This window comes from Furipterus horrens, unplaced genomic scaffold (genome assembly GCF_987537825.1).
Source record: "Furipterus horrens unplaced genomic scaffold, mFurHor1.1.pri manual_scaffold_2, whole genome shotgun sequence".
Lineage (NCBI taxonomy): Eukaryota > Metazoa > Chordata > Mammalia > Chiroptera > Furipteridae > Furipterus > Furipterus horrens.
In genome coordinates, this window is record NW_028327172.1 from 187,927,296 (window position 1) to 187,948,695 (window position 21,400).

General features: G+C 35.7%; 1 protein-coding gene across 1 annotated transcript in view; it reads left to right on the plus strand.

Annotated features, from left to right (window-relative positions):
* TXK (TXK tyrosine kinase) overlaps nucleotides 1-21,400 on the plus strand; it is a 39,522-nt gene that overhangs the window by 5,477 nt on the left and 12,645 nt on the right. The window contains exons 4-9 of the mRNA XM_090268174.1: nucleotides 116-181; nucleotides 6,766-6,820; nucleotides 13,870-13,949; nucleotides 14,877-15,004; nucleotides 18,773-18,847; nucleotides 20,514-20,685. Of these exons, the coding sequence (XP_090124300.1) occupies nucleotides 116-181; nucleotides 6,766-6,820; nucleotides 13,870-13,949; nucleotides 14,877-15,004; nucleotides 18,773-18,847; nucleotides 20,514-20,685 (576 nt within the window). The remainder of the gene's footprint in view (nucleotides 1-115; nucleotides 182-6,765; nucleotides 6,821-13,869; nucleotides 13,950-14,876; nucleotides 15,005-18,772; nucleotides 18,848-20,513; nucleotides 20,686-21,400) is intronic.

The following is a 21,400-nucleotide window of genomic DNA, read 5'->3' on the forward strand; positions in this document are numbered from 1 at the left end:
GATCAGTAAAATGAACTTAATTTCCCCTACCTCCTTGACATTTTAAAAGAATTGTTGCCATGATAATGCCACAAACATGCAAATATTTTGATTTTTGCTTTGTTTTTTGTTGTAGGAATGAAGGCTTGATCCCAAGCAACTATGTGGCTGAAAACAAACCAACCAATTTAGAAATATATGAGTAAGTGTCCTCCAAAATACGCCCGGTGGTTAATTTATGAAAATCAGGTACATTTTGGCAGCTTATAAGTATAGACGCTGTTTTTGGTCTAAAAAAGGAAAAGAAAGTAACACATTTGGCACCTCTAGCTTAAGAGGCTTTTGATCCTTCTAATGGTTGATTCAGAAACTTCTTTTTCTTAAACTTATTTTTGTTTCATTTTGTATAGCCACTTTTTTTTTCTTCACAGGAACAGCATGATGTCAAACATTCATCTTGCACTTGTTTTAGTATATATCCTAAATGGAAAATTAACTATTTAAAAAATGACATTAAATGTTCAATGAGTGGTAGATTGTACTTAATGTATAGCCACGTTACTATATTTTGGCTCATGGTTTGAAATGTTATAGAAATAGCTGACGATGAGAACTAGGCCAATGGTGTAGTCTGGAAGAACTTTTAACATGTTTGCTGGAGTCCTGCTTAGAAACTTATTTTTATTATATAGATTTGGAAGGTAGAAGAGATCTTAGCAATCACTTTTATAAGCCCCTCATTCTGCAGATCAGAAACTAAGGCTGAGAGATTAATTTATACATAGAGAGTAGCAGAGCTTGGAGTAGTCCTAGTCTTTTATAAATTTAGGTTTAGTTTGAGTCCTCGCGTGACCTCACTTAGCTACTTGTTTTGCAATTAGCTTATGCTTCCAGCAGGTGGCAAATATAAAGTGAATTAGAGAGCCCCCTTGGTCTGCCTTGCTACCAACCATTTTAGAAACACATGAGTAAGTGTCCTCCAAAATAAGCCTTTACGGTTAATCGATGAAAGCCTCAGCGTATTCCTTCCCTAAAACAAATGCAATTTTAGAACAATTGATGAATAATGTCCTTCATTGGGGAGGAGAAACAGATGACCGCAGGACACGACACATCTGCATAACCTTACCAGACTTCTCCATTAGCTATTTTTCAAGCTAGTTCCCTTTCCAAGTCACTCTGCTTGGCTCCATTATAGAGTCTCTTCTCTCTTCTCCCCTCCTTCACTCAGCCTGTCACGCCCTGCCTCTTGACTTGTGTCATTTTAGCTCTGCTCTAAAATTTCAGTCTCCACTTAACAAAACAAATTCCTTAGGTGGCTGAACCCATCTTCCTTGGGAGACATTTCCACAACTGCCTACTGTTAACTCACGGATGGCCTGTAGGGGCCTCACCACCACCCCCAGCTAAAGCTGACAAGCACCAACAGGTCTTTTTGTTTGTTCTCTTGCTTTTTTCTTTTTAATACTTTTTTTTTTTCAATAACAGATGACGTAGTGTTATAGTGCTTCAGGTGTACACCCCAGTGATTAGACATTTATATAACTCACAAAGTGATCACCCTGATAAATCTAGTACCCATCTGACACCATACATAATTATTACAATATTATTGCCTATATTCTCTGTTTTGTACTTTATTTCCCTATGGCTATTCTGTAACTACCAATCTGTCCTTCTTCTCTCTTTATCTTTTTCACCCATCCCCCAACCCTACTCCCACCTGGTAACTGTCAAAATGTTCTCTGTATGTATGTATGAGTCATAAACAGGTCTCTTTGAAAGCCAGGTCAGGGAAGTGCTAAGAAAAATTGGAAAAATAAGACTTTTATTTTTATATCATCATTCCAATTATGTCTGGTAGTTACTGAGTGGAGACTCAGTGACCAGCAAACTTCTTTTCTCTTCTTTGATTTTTAAATTAATTTGCTTGCTGCTACTCCTGTTTAGAGTAGGCTTGGAGTCTGACTTTAATGGCTTGTTTATTCTGTAGATATTGGGTCATTTGAATTAAATTATTCTGAGGTTAGAAAAACCATCTCATTTCCTTGGGCCTTGATTATATGTCTTTAAAAGTTATTTTCTTTAATGACTCCAGTAATGGGAAGGCTGCTTTTTGATTTCATTGCTATTGCTTAGAAAAAAAGGTTTATTAAAATATAGATGTAATAATTACCACTTAAAGTTATCAGCCATTTACTATGTGCCAAGCACTGTTTCAAGGACTACAGAAATTACTGCTCTAGGATGATATGCTATAGTGTGGACTTAGAAATTGGAAAAATCTGGGCTCAAATCCTTGCATTGCCACTAACGAGGGCTTTGGCTGTAGGCAAACCTACCTAATGTCTCTAAACCTCTGAGTGATCGGGAAACTGGGGACAATGATACCTGTCCCATACAGTATGTAGTAAATGTTCAATAATTTCTGGCAATTGTTATTTCCTTGAACTGCGAAAATAAGAAAGGCATTTACAGTTCGAACCAGCTCGCTTAGTAGTATATATAAGTGTACTACATGTCATTGTTATTTCAGTTCCCTGAATCACTTTATTTGCTTGATTTTTTTTATTGTACACTTATGATATACCAGATGTTAGCTTTTTTAGACACTGGAGATGCAACACAGAACATACGACCGCAGTACCAGTTTTCATGAAATGTACAGCTTCAAGGGGCAATAGACATTAAATAATTCTAAACTCACAAATAAATATGTAACTTTAAATTGTAATGTTAGGAAGGAACAGTATGGGACACAGGGAGCAAATAATGGGGAAGGGGTATCATTTAGATGAGAGTGTTGGTCGGGAAGACCTTTCTGAGGAAGTGACTGAGGCTAAAGGTGGTAGGAGGTGGTCAGGGTGCCGACAGGGGAAGGAATACTATGTCAGTGTGGCTTCTGACATCTCAGGGGAATGTTTATATATAGAAATATTTACTTTGGTTTTAAATGAATATCTAATTATCAACAATACAATGAATGTATGGGTTGGCCAAAAAGTCCATTTAATTGTTTCTGTAAAATAAAAGACACATTTTTAATTTTCACCAATAACTACTGATTTGGATATTTTGAGTATGTCGGCTCTCTCCCCCATGTTATAACATTGTTCTCAATTAATATCTTGATTTGATCACTATCAACTTCAACTGGTCTACTTGACCATGGAGCATTGTCCAGAGAGAAATCTCAAGCACAAAACTTTGCAAATTACTTTTGATAAGTTTGATCAGTCACAGCACCTTTTCCATACTGCACAAATCGTTTTCTGAGTTTCCGCTGCGTTTTTACCTTTCTTGAAATAATGAAGCATAATATGCCGAAACTGGTGCTTACTTTCTTCCATCTTCAATATTAAAATGGCTCCATAAAAATCCAGCAATTTTGGTAAGTTCTTTTTAAATGCATACTGATAGGACAGCTGTCACACTACAATAAAACAAAATTGTTTTGAACGAAGTTAAAGACAACTAAGTGCTTCTAGAGCAGACTTTAACTTGTAAATCTTTCTATGTTATTTATAAATATAAAAATATAAACTATTACCTTAATTCTAACTCAGATATTAAATGTCCTTCAACAATCAGTTCTTTTTATAAACTCAGTTAATTAAATTTCCTGAAACATTTAACTTCATTAGTAAACTGAACAAATTCCATTTTCTTTTTAAGTACTTCATATGCCAGACACAGTAAATTTGAAATTATAATAGCCCTTTGTAAGTCCCTTGCATGATCCTGGAAATTCAATAAACTAAATTTATGTGGTGAATCAAATAAATTGAGCTTATGTGGTAAATCAAGATCTCTTAACCCTATAAGTATTTTTAAAATAAATCAATTTCTCTTAAACTTTAAATACCAAGTTTAAGATCAATTTTAAATTTTAATTCAGAGGCAAACCCAAAATGCAAGATTATCTTAAAATTACAGATACTTTAAATACCAAACATTGATTATCCTGACCTTTATAGAAGTATGAGTCTTATTTATCTCATTATCTCTACACAATGTTGTGTAGTATGAGTTACAGCCTTACTGATTAAAAAAAAAATTCTTCTAACTTTTAACATCTGATTTAATTCTAAAATACCATGCCCAAACCTCCTTAAGTTATATTCATCCAATTTCATTCCTGCCCGTGGATCCCGTGTTATTTCAAAGAATCCTGAATTCATTATATATTTCTATCTGGCTTTTGGTTACTACTTTGAAGTCATTCTAATGACATTCACACAGATTTTTAATTTACATTTAAACATAATCATATATTTACTTATATTATTTATTATTATAATAAATAAGTACAAAGCAACAAAATTAACACTGACACAATAGAGGGTGAAAAGCATTTAGGAGAAACACAATTTATGTTAACTTTTAAGGAGTACCATTAAGCAGTTTTACTTTTCACAGATTTAACATATGTTAGTGAGCTATAATCATTATTAACTTATATTTCGCAACTTAGCCATGGTGGGGGGGGGACCCTTTAAACTGATACTCTGTGTCTTTAAGTCTGCTACAGGAGGTCTTAGACTCTTGAAATTCCCTGCATAATATTAATATTAATTAAAAAGTACTAAATAATCTCAGTTGAACATCACAATTACTCTTATTTCCACTAGTGATAAATAGTCATGTTATTTTATCTAGAATCATCTGAAATCATCCCTATTCTCTATGGTTCATCTTTTAAAAGGTTCATTTTCATTTTAAGGGCTTTAGTATTTTTAAACCCTGCCCATTCTAATTTAGTGGCAGCTTTCTACTACTGGAGGTTAGGGGAAGTCCATGTGATAAGACTGATTCCATTCTCACAGTCAGGTATGAGTTTCACTTAGCCACCACCTGGCCCACCCACTGTGACTCAATGCCTGGCTGTACATGCCTTCTTCCTTCCCCTGTCCATAAACATAGCATTTCTGGTAATATTAGAGTAGCTGTTTTTTAAAACCTTCTTTTGAAATGAAAAATTTTCCATTGTTCTTTCTCTCTCCTTGGTTCTGCCATTTCCTCTTTCTTGTACAATGTTTGCTTACTAAGTATTACCATACCAAACTACTTATTTAAATTACAATATTATTTAATTTATGATAACTGTGTGCACTTCTGGTATTGTAAAGCAGTGATTTTCACCCTGTGTGCCACAAGAATTTTTTAAAAATGAAATACCTGACTATTTAGCAGAGGACTGACTTCTTTTCCTTTAGATTGTCAGATAAAAATACAACAATGACCAACACAAGCACAGCTATCCAGTGTGAGTGAATCAAAATTGTACTTGTGTTTTGTCAGATCAGCAAGAAAATAAGATGTATTTTTGGTGGGTGTGCTGCAGATTTTTACTAATTATGGTATATGTGTCGTGAAATGAAAAAGTTTAAAAATTGCTGCACTAAAGTCTTTTTTTAAAATTAATTAATTAATTAATTTATTTATTGTTTCTCTATAATAGCTGTCCCATTTCCCCCCCATTGCTCCCCTTTACCCCACCCCCCTCTTCTCCAACAGTCAGTCCCCATCCCGTTGTCCATGTCCATGGGTCATTTATACATGTTCCTTAACTAGATCTTTCCCCTTCTTCTCCCCCTTCTCCCCTCCCCACTCCCCCCGGTCACTGTTAGTCTGCTCCTTATTTATATGCCTCTGGTTCAATTTTGCTTCTTTGTGTTGTTCATTATTTCCTATATTAGGTGATATCATATGGTATTTGTCTTTCATTGCCTGGCTTATTTCGCTAACCATACTTCTGTCTAGACAGGGACATGCAAAAAAAATGAAACTAGACCACCAACTTACACCATACACCAGAATAAACTCAAGATGGATAAAAGACTTCAATGTGAGCAGTAACATTGTAGAAGCCCTAGAGGGAAACATAGGCAGGAAAATTTCAGCTATCCCACGTAACAATATTTTCACCAATATGTCTCCTAAGGCAAGGGAAATAAAGGAAAGAATAAACAAATGGGACTACATTAAACTAAAGAGTTTCTTCTCAGCAAAAGAAAACATCAGCAAGATGAAAAAGGAGCCAACCGTATGGGAAAACCAATTTGCCAATGATACCTCAGACAAGGGAGTGATCTCCAAAATGTATAAAGTCTTATAGTGACATGTTTTGTGCAGAGGCAACAGCAAGATGGGAGGCAGAAAAAGGCCATGGTGAATTTGAGGAAGGAAGGAGTCCCAAGTGGCCGAAGCTTTGTGTCTGAGCAGAGAAGGAGGAGACAGACGAGGCCGGAGAGGGCGTGCGGAGCAGGGTTATATGCTGATTGCTCCATTTACTCTACCCAACTGCTCACTTTCTGCAAGTTAACATACTTAGGAAAGTCAAATAAATTAGAGTGGGTTTTAATTTTGGAAAGGTAACATAGTACATACAAAAGCATGCAAATAAGACACTCCTGAGTAGAAAGAATCAAGTATTTTTTAGTTTGTCTACCAAAGCTCAGTGAAGTGTTTATTGAAGAGGATGACTTCCTAACCACACACCTTTCATGGACATTTTCAGGAGGTTAAATTGTTCAAAATTATATACTAAGTGTTTGTCAGAAAGTTGAATTGAGATATAATAGAATAAACTAGATATTGCAGCTAATAAAATTCTACTAGACTAAATTAAGTGACCCATAATAGTACAGTATTGTTTATCTGAATTTTAATGAACACTCAATTTTCTAAAAATAATTTCTGGAGCAAGTTCTTTAAAACAAGAAAAATGGAACAGGCATTTATTTTTGGAAAAAAATTTAAAAATTCTTCTTATTGGTTTTACAGGTGGTATCATAGACACATTACCAGAAATCAGGCAGAACGTCTTTTGAGACAAGAGGTAATTCAATTTGTTCCTTAATAAATCTGTTTCAAAATTTCTGGGAGAGGTACAATATGAAGAAAGACCTTCCCCAATTAAAAGGTTTTATTACTTTTTTTTTTTAGTTTTAAAGTATCATAATTTCATCTCTATACACATTTTTTTCTCTATGCACATATTTTGATGTCGTAAACTAGTTGTCTTTGTATCAGATTATATTTTCTATTGTTTTTCATCATAATTTCAGGAACGTGTTTTTCCTGAAGTAATTTCAACACCAACATTCTTCAACCGCTTCATTCACTCCAAAGTGCATTCTACCATCACAGTCTATACTTGAATTGCCCATGCAGCTTTGCATTGATCCAGTCAAATGTACAATGTATCCTCATGAGTTTAGCTTAGGCTTATTTAAAATACAAACAGAAAAATACACAGTTCTGCCCTCTGTTTGTCCTTTGGAAGCAAAGGGAAGGGTAAGGTAGCCAAAATATCAAGCTCAGATCAGAACTACTCACTTAGGTCAAAACAAAACAAAACTGCAGATAGTTTAAATTTCCAACTGATGGTAAAGATTAACTGTGGGTAAATGTAGAGTCAAAACTGGAAACTAGGTGAGAGGCATGTGTGTCATTGTGCACTGCTATGTGTGTTGAGGAAATCTAGAAAGGTAAGTGAGAAAGAATCAGCTCTGTAACTAAAAACTTAATGCCAGTAATGGCTCGGGACACAGAGAAGGTCCAGGAAATAGCTAGGGGATAGACAGAGCATAAGGGACACAGACCCAACCTCATGGGGGGTGGGGATGGAGGTCAGAGGTCAGGCCTGGCTTCACTGGTTAGGAGGAAATGGAGTATGGCAGTCAATGTGGTATCTACCTGGCATGGTGACAGCAGGTGGCTTTCTGGACAGTGATCTTAGTAGGTCCAGAATGAACACAGATGATGTTATGACAGGCAGGCAGAACTGGAGAAGGGAAGTCCAGAGGTAGAGCCACAGTAAGCAAGGTGATCACAGGTAACATGGCCAGAATCACTGGGCTGTGCAGGTTCAGCCTGAGACGTTTTGCATCTGAGCAGAAGCCTGAACAGGGGGAGGGTCTGAGCTCCCCACTGAGACTAGAACAGGGAATTACAGAACAACCCATATACTTAGAATCCACATACCACAGCCCGCAGTAACATTTGGCCATAGCACTCCTTAATGAAACAAAACGTCACAGACAGTTAAGCCCATCTTCTCATCTTTCCTGTCCTCCCTCAGAGGCAGTCACAGTAGAAGGGCATTTGCCATGTGTTTATATTTGGTCCTGTGTTTGTATTTTTATCATAGATTGTGCATAAACAAATTACATAGTGTTATTTTATGTGTTTTAACATTTGATAGAAAGGAAACCATATATGTTGATTTTTTAAATTAAACATTATATTTTCAGTTTCATTCATATGGGTACATATAAATCAAATTCATTCCTTTAACTGCTGTCTACTTTTTTGTTATATGAATATACCCAAACATATCCATTTCACAGTTGTTAAACATTTAAATTGTTTCTAATTTCTTACTATTGCAAACAATGCTGCAAAGAACTTCCTTGTACTTTTCATTTGATACACCAAAGCAAGGGGTTTCTTCCAATTATACCCAGAAATGGAGCGGTCTGGTCAGGCAGTATGTGCACATTTAACATTACTAGATATTTTCAGATCACAATTCAAAGTACTTGGACTAGCTTATACCCTAATAGGGAATGACAAAACTAATTCTCTACATTCTTGCCAACAATTGGTAGTTTCACACTTTTTCAATTCATTGATTGAGAAATTTTATGTGTATTTTAAAATGTGCATTTCCTTGATAAACTTTTTGATTGAGTAACTTTTCATGTGTCTATTGGCCAGTTGGGCTTTCTCAGCTGTTACATGCCTGTTAATAGTCTTTGCTCATTTTTATGTAGTATTTGCCTTTTAAACTAATGTATATTTAAAAAATATATTCTAAATACCAGTCTTTTGTCATGTGTTACAATTATAGTTATGTTACAACTATATTCTTCTGGTTCCTGGATTTAAAAAAATTTTATGCTGTTTTATACAGAATTTCTAAAAATGTTAACATCAAATTCTAAATATTTTTCTTATGACCTCTGCTTTATTTATTTACTATAAGAAATTCCTCTCATCATGAAATAATACAGTAATCTTATGTTTTCCTTTAAATGTTTTAAAGATTTGCTTTTCATAGTTAGGTCTTTAATGTGTCTGGAGAAAGAGACAGAGAGAGAGAGAGAGAGAGAGAGAGAGAGAGAGAGAGAAATTTAAAATACAAGATCTGTTCAGCGGTATCCCGCCACGTACTATGAAAAATAGAGACATTTATTGAAGAAGATACAAGATACAAGAAACATCATACATTGGATAATGATGCCTCTGTCCCCTTCAAAGTAGGTACCTTGGGACCTCACACAGTTCCCCCAATCACCATCAGCTGCCCACTAGTATTTTCCTGAATCTCATTGATGGTCTGAAATCTCTTCCCTTTCAAAGATTATTTTAGTTTTGGGAAAAGCCAGAAGTTGCAGGGCACCAAATCTGGGTTGTAGGGGGGCCTGAGTCAACTGGGTGATCTGATGTTTTGCAAAAAAATCATGCACAAGATGTGACGCACGAGTGGGTTCATTGTCATAGTGAAGCTGCCAATCACCAGTTGCCCACAGCTGCAGCCTTCTGAATCATCCAGATAGTTTCTGTGGAGGAATGTTCAAGCTTTACACAAAATTTGATGCAGACTCATTGCTCTACTCACTCAGTCATTTTGAATGTGACAGCCACACAGTACATGTGCTCCCTCAACAGCATCTACCAGCCCTGCTGACCAGTACAGTTAAGTCGTCATTGTTCACACATGCACATTCTAGTCCACTCTCCTTGGCTGCCAGGTTACATCGATGTCACTCAAACTGTTATATTGATAATGGCTGGACTTTTTCTGGACAGACCTTGTATACACATATTTTCTTATATATCACAAAATATTTTTGTAATTTACATATTTTATAATTTTTATTTTTAAAATATATACCTGGGTTAAACCCTACTCGGTCATAAGGCATTTATAATATGTTTTGCTAGACCCTGACCTCGTAGCTCAGTTGGTTAGAATACTGTCTTGATATGCCAAGGTTGCAGGTTTAATCTCCAGTCAGGGCACATACAAGAATCAATCAATGAATGCATAAATAACTGGAACAACAAACTGATGTCTCTCTCTCTCTCTCAAAATAATCAATGAATAACAGATAATAAACAAAATAAAAAATGTATTTCTGGTTTGGGTTTCCTAATATATTATTTAGCATTTGTTCTGTTATGTTCAGAGTGAGCCAGGCTTCTAATTTTTTATTCTGTTTGTCTGGTTTTAGTATACAGGTTATACTAGCATCATAAAATGAGGCAAACACCTTTGTCTCTTTTCTAATCCCTGGAAGAGTTGCTATTAGGTAGAAGTTATTTGATCCTTGAATGTTAAATACACCTCTTGTAAAATGGTCTGGACATGCTGCTTTCTCAAACAGATCTTTTACTACTGATTTAATTTCCCTTTTTTTTGAGGTGTTGATATTTTATTTTTACCTAGAGAATTGCCTATTTTATATTTATTTTCAATTTTTTGCATAAGTTATTTATAGATGTATCTTATAATTTTTTATTTCATAATTTAATAGTATATTCACATGGTTCCAAAATCAAAGGTTTTTGAAGTTTTCTTTCATTCGTGTCCCCCAGCCATCAAATCCCCTTCCCATAGACAAACTATGTGAGTTTATAGCAGTTTCTGAGATATTTAACACATACGAAAGCCAGTACAATTATTTTTTATAATGATATATATAAGGAATCTTTCCACATCACTACACAAAATGTGTTCTTACTCATTTTATATCTACATAGTATTTCTTAGTTTGGATGTATCACAGTTTATTAAACCAATTCTTTAGTTGGAAATATAAGTAGAATACATTCTTTTGCTATTAAAACAGTGCTGCCATAGGTAACACGCACACTCAAATTTCCTTCTTTTCTCTATGTGAATAGGCTACATCCCACAACTATTAAAATGCTCTCTATAAGACTTGCATCAATTTATATACCTACTAGCAATGTGAGAGAGGGCCGATTTCCCCACAACTTTGTCAGCAAGTGTTTTAATGAAACGTTGGAACTTTGCTCTCTCATATCTCAGCTCAATGTGTATTTCATTTGTATTTCTCTTATTCTGGGGATGTTAAGCATCTTTTTCTATACTAAGTTTTATATATTTGTATTTCCTTTTCTGTGAGATGTCTATTATATCCTTTGCAAACTTCTCTCTCTTTTTTTGCTGCTTTTCTCACAATTTATAAGACATATGTAGCTATATTAAGGAAATTAGTTTTTGGTGATAAGTGGCAATACTTCTCTCAGTTTTTCAATTGCTTTCTATTTTTTCTTGCCATGAATAGTATTTGAAATTTATATATTTGATTTTTTTCAGACAAATTTTTGTAAGGCTTTAGGGTTATGTCAGGTTAGGATTACCTTTTTTAATACAAGGTTATTAAAAAATTGCTGTGTTTCTTAATTATTTTGATGGTTTTCTATTTTTACGCGTACATGTTGGATCCATCTGTCATTTTTCCTAATGTATTGAGGGAGGTATGGACTGGATTTTATTTTCTCATTCACATAGCTCCTAAGTGTCCATCTTTCCTGTACTGACTGGAAGTGCCACTTTCACCATCAACACAACTCCTCTGTTGGACTAAATCTGGACTTTTCACCTGGTTTCATTCATCAGCCTGTCACAATGTGCTGCTGTTGCATCACTTTAAATACTCAGGCTTCAATACTAGCCTCTCTCGTTCTTCTTTTTTTAAAGAATATAGTAGATATATATTTTGCCTGTATGAACTTCAAAATTACTTTACAGACTTAAAAAACTTCTTGTTGGTTGCCTTAAGTTTACAGATTAATTTAAGAAAAATGGTTCAGGCATTACAGACATGAGTGGGGTTTTGAGACCAATTTGTCCTGGAACCCATTTATTGATTCTTCATATAGAGAAAAATTGGAATTAGATCCCTACCTCACGGAAAAATAAATCTTGACTGAATTAAATACCCAATGCAAAAATCAAACACTTTTGTTAATATTTAGTTAGGATTTTTGCATACGAAGGAAGACGGGCTTGTAGTTTTACCTTTTGTGAACAGTTTTTACTGTATTGTTCATATTTATATTAAGCTCACTTCATGTAAAAAAATTTAGAAGTTTTTCTTCTTTTCATATGCTCTGGAATCATTTAATTTGTCTATTGTTTATAAAATTTAAGATTTGGTAATATTACAATGTGTAACTGTAGTACTTTTACATTTAGCTCTTTTGGAATTTAACCCATTTTTTGGTTTAATACGTCCATTAAGATTTCTAGCTCTTCTGGGATCAATTTTAATATATTTTACATTTTGCTAGTTAATTGCTCATTTTATTGAAGTTTTCAAAATGTATAGCACCTAGGAAATTCTTTAATTTTTTCCCTGGATCCTTATGACTTCTTTTTTGATAGATTTTCGCATTTATTATTGATTAAGTTAATTAACAATTTATCTATTCTATTGTTTCCCCTTGACAACCAGATTTTGAATTTAATTACTAGATATATTATATTTTGTTTAATTGCTAGTCTATTATACTTTTACTATTTAAATAATAATGTTATTATGAAAATAATTCATTATTTTCTGCTTTTGTCTTTATTAATTCTTTTCTTCTACCTTACGTAAGTTTATTTCATATTTCTTATCCTATCTTCTTGAGTCAGATATGCTTATTTGTATTCCTTTCATTGATATAAGTAATAAGACTGAATTTACTTCTGAGTACTGCTTAAACTATGTACCAGAGGTTCTGATACATAGCATTTCCTTATATTTTTTATTTTTATTTAAAAGTACTTTTTTTTTTCCTTTGGAGTTTATATACATACTTACATACATACACATATACCATATATACATCTTTGCCTTTTATATCTTGTGGCCCCCACAGTTGTAGTACAATCTTTGCACATGGTAGGAATTCAATGAAAGCCAGATGTTATCATTTTAAGTGGTTATAAGAGAGCTGTTGGTTTGAAAATTTGAACAGAAATGAGGCTTGTCTCTTGGTCAGCACCTGGGAGGAAAAGCAGACTGCTTCGTCTGTTCCGTTTACCTTGAGGGTCAGGCCGTGCTGTTCTCACACAACTTATCAACACTTCACAGGTGCAAACCTTCATGGGTTTGACAAGATTCTGAGATATTTTCCTCTTCACAAGTGCAAGCATACTCAGTGAACCTGAAGCATTTTTAAATATCAAACAAAAAATCAAATAAAACTGTCTAACATTAAAGATTATTTGAAAGCAATTCACAGCTTTAGTGAGATTTCCGAGAAAAGTTAGAGGGGATCCAATTCGTCATCTAATTTACCATAATATTCTTCCCACTTGCCTTTCCCCTTTTTGTCTCTTCCATGCCCCTAGAGCCACTAAATTGGCTCTCCTTGTCCTTCTCTCCCCACTCTCCCAAACCTGTTCTCTCTTCATCCTTATTAAAATTCTGGTCTCTTTTCCCACACCCCTTCCCAACAATTTCAGATGTTTTTCTCATTTTCTCCTTCACCCCCAGTTGCCATTTTCTTTCCTTCCTTCCAGAGTACAATTCTGTCTCAGAGTTCTTCCTACTTATCAGCTATTTTGATCTATTATTCTGATCACTATAACAAAAATAACTAAATAGTGGGACACAAAGTTGTCAAATGCAGGCTTTTTCTTAGAAAAGTTAGGGGCAAAATTTTAAAATACATATAAAAATTCCTTGTCTTAACTATATTTTGTTTTATAGGTATTCCTTCTAAACCCATACTTGTAAAAACAATCTCATCCTTTTATAGTGAATCAGTATAGCTTTGGTTTTTATAACTGAGATGTAGGTTTGTCTGTCTTTCTAGTAAAAAGTAAACTTGTTCAATGAATGAATTGTTTTGCAGTCTAAAGAAGGTGCATTTATTGTCCGAGATTCAAGACATTTGGGATCCTACACAATTTCTGTGTTTCTAAGAGATAGGAGGTAAGCAATTGTGCTTTCGGCCACTTTAGAAATAACAACCACTGGGACGGTCCTTTTTAGGGAGACACCATCACTTAGAGAGGGCAAGCAAGAGCCTAGTACAGAGAGAAGATGGCTGGGCTGGAAATTAAGACAAATGACCAGTTCAAGTTTTATCCCTAATAAGCTCAGGGTGTGGCATAGGATGTTAATTAAGTTCTCTCATCTCCTTTTCTCAACCATGAAGTGAGGAGGTTAGATTAGCTGTAGCCAAGCTGGTGGTGCTTCCCTCATATCTCTCAGTCTGTCCTCGGTCTACCTGCAGAGAGTTCACCGGCACAACATCTGGGTGAGGGAACTCCTGGTCCCCAAGGCTAGGCTGGAAGTGTTTGAGAATTAACATTTTTGGAGCTCCCCTCCATCAATGAGGAATGGGAGTTGGTGGATAAGCATCTCAGCTTCTTTGTAATTTAGTAGGACAGTTCCAAGGTGTGTTCCATAGTCTTTCAGCTTCCTATAAGGATTACGCTCCAGTTACCCATAACAAAAGTGCTCATCAATACACCCTGTATTGGTTTCCCTCCCTTGTTTGTCTCACTTCTCCTCACACCCCTCACAGTGCATTTTTTTTATTCACTTAACCCATACTTGGTGGTCAACGAATACTTATGTGCCCATTATGAGAGCTACTTTTCTTTTGGACACTAGACTTGTCACCTAGACAACTTTGGCTGAAGTTATATTTGATTCTAAGGCCCCAGTAAGATAGCTGAGGAATTTCCCTGGGATGGTGAGACACCTGTTTAATTTAATCCAATGTGCTCTTCATCTTCAGTGTGTAGTGTTACTGGGCTGAGTTCTAGAGGTGGAGTGCTGTTGCTTAACAAACTGACTTAGTTCCAAAGTGATCTTTTGCTTGTTTACTAATTCACATTTGATTGATTGTAGAAGCATGGAGCCTACCATCAAACATTATCAGATTAGAAGTAATGACTCAGGACAGTGGTATGTGGCTGAAAAGCACTTCTTTCAATCAATCCCTGAGTTGATCTGGTATCACCAACACAATGCAGCTGGTAAGTCAGGAACTTCAGGCTGGGAGACTTGGGGATCCAGGCTCTAGATGGATAATGCATCTCTGTCTTAAACACATAACAAATATCCTTGTAAAATATATACGAGAACTTGAAATACAATGTGCTTCTGAAAAATTCTCTTCATTGATTCTTCTTTGTTTTTCTAGTCAGGGGGCAAGAGATAGGTCAATTTGAAAAATTTCTGCCAACTTAGAAAAATGATAGATGACAGAGAAGCAAAAAACCGTTTAGTCATTATGCATTTGTTCTTGACATTACATAGGGTTGAATGTAATAGAATTTCCAATGTCCTAAAGAATCATGCCTCCTTTTCTTTGCCCCTATAACTTTGCTCTCTAGACTATTGGGATAGAAAAATTACCTTAAATCTCTCATTCTCTGTTCTTGTTTAGAGAATGGAAAAAAATTATATAGGACACTGTGTTCCATTAATTACCTTTTGCCCTAAATATACTGAAGACATATTTAGACCCTGTCCCCAGCTATTGTTTGCAATAATTGTTATTTGGGCAAACCTACCATCTATGGAAAAAATATAGAATTCCAGAAAGTTCCACCACAATTGCAATCACATTGCAGCCCTCACCCAACCTCTGCCAGGCCACTTTGAGCCCATGGGGGAATTCTCTTACCTCAGCATTACAGAATTTGGAACCACAGTAGCTTTTCATATTGTTTTGACTTCTTGTCATACAGTACTTTTTTAGATTTCTCTCATGAAAGATTGTGTTGACAAAAACAAAAACAAAACAAACAAACAAAACAAAACAAAAAACAAACCCTTTTGGGAAGCAGCCACTTTTCCATTTTACTGCTTCTAAATATCAGGAATAATTCCAAGGAAATTTTCCTCTACTGATGGGATGTGTCCACATGGGTCTTCCAGATGGTAAAAGGAGTTCAGTTAGAGAGGAAGTGACAATGTGTCTGAGTGGGCCAGGGACGGCCTGTTGTGACTAGAGATAGAGACCCTTTGAATCAGAAGACAAGTTCTGAGCTTTCTCCTTCACTCCCCTTTCCTCTTCCTTCAAAGACAAAATTTAAGAAACAGAGTGGTTATGGTGGTGAGATTTAAAAAAAATACTGAAGTAGATCAGGATGTGCTGACATGAAAAGATGTTAGTGATAAGTTGTTTAGTAAAAAAGAAAAAAGTACATAGTAGTATGTTTAGAGTATAGTCCTACTTTTGAAAAAATACACATTTACATATATATGTGTGCATAGAAAAACTGTTGATATTTAGGTAATAATTTTTGAACTAATAAGATTATACCAGACTACAAACTCTTAATGTTTACCTCTGGGGAATGAGACTTGGGATATGGGAAGTTTTTTTTTTCCTACTTTATAAATTACTTTAAGGTTTAATTTTTTATTGCAATGTACATAAATTATTCTTACAAGGTATCAAATACTATAAGATAATCTTTAAAATATAAAAACTGGAGCAAACAATGAAACACAGGGCCTGGAAAGTTTAAAATATGGCTGTTATTTATTAAAGAGAAAAGAAGTAGGAAAAAATACAGCAACAAGAAAGAGAAATGATAAGAGGAAAGGCAGGGGACCCAGAAATAACTAATTTATTGCAGACTTACTTTGAGCCAGATGCTGTTCTTTGTACTTTCATGTGTATTTATTCACTTAGTCTTGGGAACAATCCTATGAGCTAGGTGCTGTTGGTGTCTCCATTGCACACATTAGGAGACTAGGCATGAGTAGTGAGGTAACTTGCACAATGTCATGCAGTTCATTGGTATCTGCACCGAGATAGGAACTCACGGAAATCTCTGAAACCACAGGAGCCGTTGAATCCATCAAACCCAGAGTCTGCGTTCGACTCTAGTCAAACCTCGGTTCTGGGATGTCTCCCATCTGGAACAATTCGGTTCTTGATCAAGTTGTTCATGGAAAAAATGTCTGGGTTTTTGGACAAAACTTTGTTTCTCAACCGAACAACCCTTTCACACTGATACACGCGTCTCCCGGGCAACAAACAAAGGAGAGAATGTGCGAGTACAAGTCAGTTTACAGCTAAACCCCGAGTTGTTAACATCTCAGGAAATTGTGCTGTGAATATTTTTGTGGGTTGTTTTTTTTTGCTTTTGTTGCTGCTTATTATTAAATACATACAGTAAGTGTTGTATAGGTCCCAGCCTCTCCCTGTCTCTCGGGGCTGCACTAATCATTGCTCACATGAACCACAGCAGTGGTCTCTTTACTGGTCTTGCTCTGTCCAATGTGGCCTTCCCCGCCCCCCAGTCCATACTGTTGCCAGAATGATCTATTAAAATTGTGCATCTGAACATGCCACGTGCATGGCTTACAAGCCCCATCATAACCAGAAACTACCCACCATGCAAGTGCAATTTCTTGCCCTTTCTCTTCATAGGTTTGCTCCTTTTGTCAGATTCATCTCAGGTATCAGTTCCTCCTGGAAAACTTCTTTGAATCTGACTATGTATGAGGTGCTCTTCCTCCGGGTCCCAGAGCACCTTGCATAGATGCGCAGGACTTATTCCTTCTACATTGGAATTGCCTCTCCCTGCCTGTCTTCCCTCACTGAGATGGAGCCCCTGTGGGCAAAGCCCTCTTTGGATCCTCTGGGACTTGAGAGGGGGAGGTCTTGCACAAAATAGGCACTTAATAATACTTCTTCCTGTTTTATATTGACTAAGCTTGCTTCTGTCTCCCAGCGTTTGCACATGCTGTTCTGTCTACCTGGGATGCCCTTCCTTCTGCTTTTTGGTTGATGGCTCCTTGTCAATCAATGTCAGCATAGCTGTCATCTTGTGAGAAGGCCTTCCCCGAGCACCCACTCTAAAGCAGCTATATGTTAACTGCTCTGCCTTGTACTCATCTTCTGCTTTTTCTTGTGTGGGCACATACTTGTTTATTTCCTATGATGAAAGCTTCATGAGAATGAGGACCATCAGTATCTTATGCACTGCTGTCTTCCACCATCTGGACAGTACATGGCCATTTCCAGGCCTTCAATAAGTATTAGTTGAGGAAATAAATAATAAATGCTTGTTGAACTAAACTGAAATCAACTGTATAGAATACTACATGTTGGTGCAACCAAAAGAAATATCATTTACTCTCCCATGCTATTTAAAAAAAAACCCCCAAAACTACTCTTTAAAAGTTGCATGGGAAAATGGTTACACTTAAGTATTGTTGGTGGTTGAATAAATTGGTACAACGTTTATAGGCATCTTTTGGTCAGAAAACCACGTTTTAAGGAATTTGTCATGAGGCAATAATTTGAGGGGTGCATACAAATATACATTCGAGCTCACACAGCATATTCTGCAATAGTGAAATATTGAAAATAACTTTAAGATCTATTTATAGTCATTGACATGTATCAATTATATATTGATTATAAAAAGCTTACAGCAAGACATTTATATTTCTGTGAAACATATTGGGTGTGTATATGCTTTCAAATGTGCAATCAAGATTTTTTGTGAAGATGTTCATCAAAATGATAACAGTACATCTCTGGATGCTAATATTTTGTGAAGGAACTTTATTTCATCTATGTTCTTGAATTCTTTAATTTGTGTTCAATGAGAGTATATTATTTTATAAAAAATGTTTTTCAAATGAGAAAAATAAGCAAACTAAGTAGAACACTTTTTTTTTGCTGTATTTATGTAAAGAATGGTACTATTGCATATATATCATTTATATCAGTAAGCAGGCTTGCAATCATGTTTTCTCTTTCTGTTTCTCCCTAGGTCTCATGACACGTCTCCGCTTCCCAGTTGGGCTGATGGGCAGTTGCTTGCCAGCCACAGCTGGTTTTAGCTATGGTAAAGTATGCACATGTGCTCAAGGAAAATGTCAAATTTAGTAAAAAATTTACCCTGAGTTCCCTTTATGTTCTTTACATTCTCAGCTCTCTGAGATGTCTATCAAGATATATTTCTTCTTAATGTTTAAAATCCACTTCTGAGATGTTTAAACATATGCATCCCAAAAGGGCAATTTAAACTTTGCAGCAAAATGTCTGTTTTACTCCAAATTTTATTAAACATTATTAAGAGCCCTTTTGATAAATTATAGTTCTTTTCAGCTGAATGTTTGTGCTGCTACCCTCTGGATACACAGCTGGCTGAGAAATGACTGCTCCCCAAGGAAACCTATTAAAACGAACTGCTAAGAGTGTTCTCTTCACCTTTTTCAAATAGAATCTGGACAAAATTTGATATCAACTATTTTCTAGAAAATGTGTTATTTTCAGATCTGTGACACTACACAACAGCCAGGGAATCCTGTTTTCTAATTTGGTGGCACTTTATTCCCTTAAATTTCTCTCATTAGTGGGACTCACACTATCCTGGGGAAAATGCCATTGTGGAGCAGGTAACCAGGACTCAGGGCCTCTGTGTTAACTGAAATAGAAGGGTTATTTCAGGGTGTCATGGGTACCCACATTCTTTGCCCCACAAACATTGCATATGACAAAAGTTCCACCATTAGCAATTTAAGTTATGATGGTCCTATTTAATTTTTTAAAACTAAACTTCTCAATTTTTAATATCCGGAACAGTGTACAATTCAGTCTGTGACTTAAGTATATTTGATGAACAGAAATTTTACAAAGTGTAATTATCAATATTTTCCTTTATGGTTATATTATGTTGCATAAATTATGCCAATACCAAGGTAATGACGGTGTTCTCTGTTCTTTTAAGACACACCTACTATTGGGAGGGGGAATACTTTGCAAATCTGGTACAGGGGGCCCTCAACCCTTACAATTCTTTAAAGTGTATTATTTTGAAGTTCCAACAGATGGTAGTGTTGCTGCATAAAAGGGAGATACCAAAGATTTGCTACTCAGTTTTCAAGAGGGTTATTTTAAAAACACCCCTACCCCCAACTTTATGGGATGAGAAATATGTAGTAATGTAGATTTCACTTTTAACATACACTTATATATATGTGTGTGGGTTAGAATCTTAATATAAGGAATATTTATTAGATAAATTGATTAGGCTTTATCCTAAAGAGATGACTTATCCAAGGCAGAAGATCTCATTAGGAGTTGGAGTGGGCATTAGAAGGAACTGAAATGGGGGGAGGGAGAATCCAAATTTTATCTGTCTCAGAATTGTATTCTCAAGGACAAAAACACACTGGGGACATAAATATTTTAGGTAGCAGGTCTAGTTTTGGTAAGTTTAATTGAGAAAGGCACAGAACTGGGTCCCTCTGAAAAGAGAAAGCATGTTTTGCTATCTATAATTCTTCTCCAAGTAACCCAAGTTTGTATTTTTAAACTTGAATTCTGGATTTACACGTTTAAGCCACAATGAAAGTCTTAAAAATGACTGCAGTTCCTCTCCACTCATGTATCATTTTTTTAACTTCTCTATAATAGAAATCTCAGTAATCCCTAAATATTTTTTAGCTCTAAAATTTTAACAGTCTTTTCCCTACTTAGAACATGGATTTTTTTTTTTTACTTTTCAGAGAAGTGGGAAATAGATCCATCTGAGTTGGCTTTTATAAAGGAGATTGGAAGTGGTCAGTTTGGTGTGGTCCATTTAGGTGAATGGCGATCACATGTCCAGGTAGCCATTAAGGCTATCAACGAAGGCTCCATGTCTGAGGAGGATTTCATAGAAGAGGCTAAAGTGATGACGTAAGTATAAACAATACCCAGATAAATATCTTACACACCCTAGTATCATAGCAGGAATGTGGATTTTGGAGTCAGTCACACCTGGATTTGTCACAACTCTGCCCAAGCTAGTTGTGTGGCCCCAGCAAATTTTTAACCTCTGTGTGGCCTGGGTGAGTTATTCCACCTTCCCAAGCCTCAGTGTCCTCACCTGTAAAAAGGGGAAAACAATACCTACCTCACTGGACCAATGTGTGAATTAAATGAGATAATCTAGGAAAGTAACAAAAATGTGTATTCTTTTCTGCTCAATAATAGGGCTTAAGTAAGTGCAGTTTTTCCCTCTTCCCAGAAGCAAAAATGTTGACTTTATCTAAATAGAAATATCAGGATAAAGTATTTGCTTTCAGAGGACTTAAAAATCCTGAGCTTTAACAGAGTGGCCCTTTGTAGACGAGTGGACGCTGCTCCTAACTTCTGTGATTTCCCAGATTGACATTTTGACTCAGCTGAACCCATGGCTGGTTTCACATCCGTAGCCTGGCCTGAACCAGGACAGGCCAATAATTTGGCAGAAATCAAATCAACTTCCTTTAAGTAGTTGTTCAACATTTACTTAGAGAAGCAACGATGTGGTGAAGAAGAAAAACCCAGATTACCTAGATTCTCTTTTATTACCCAAAGAAACTTAGCTTTGTTTCAAACTGGCAGACTTCAGTTGTATTGGTTTTGTTTC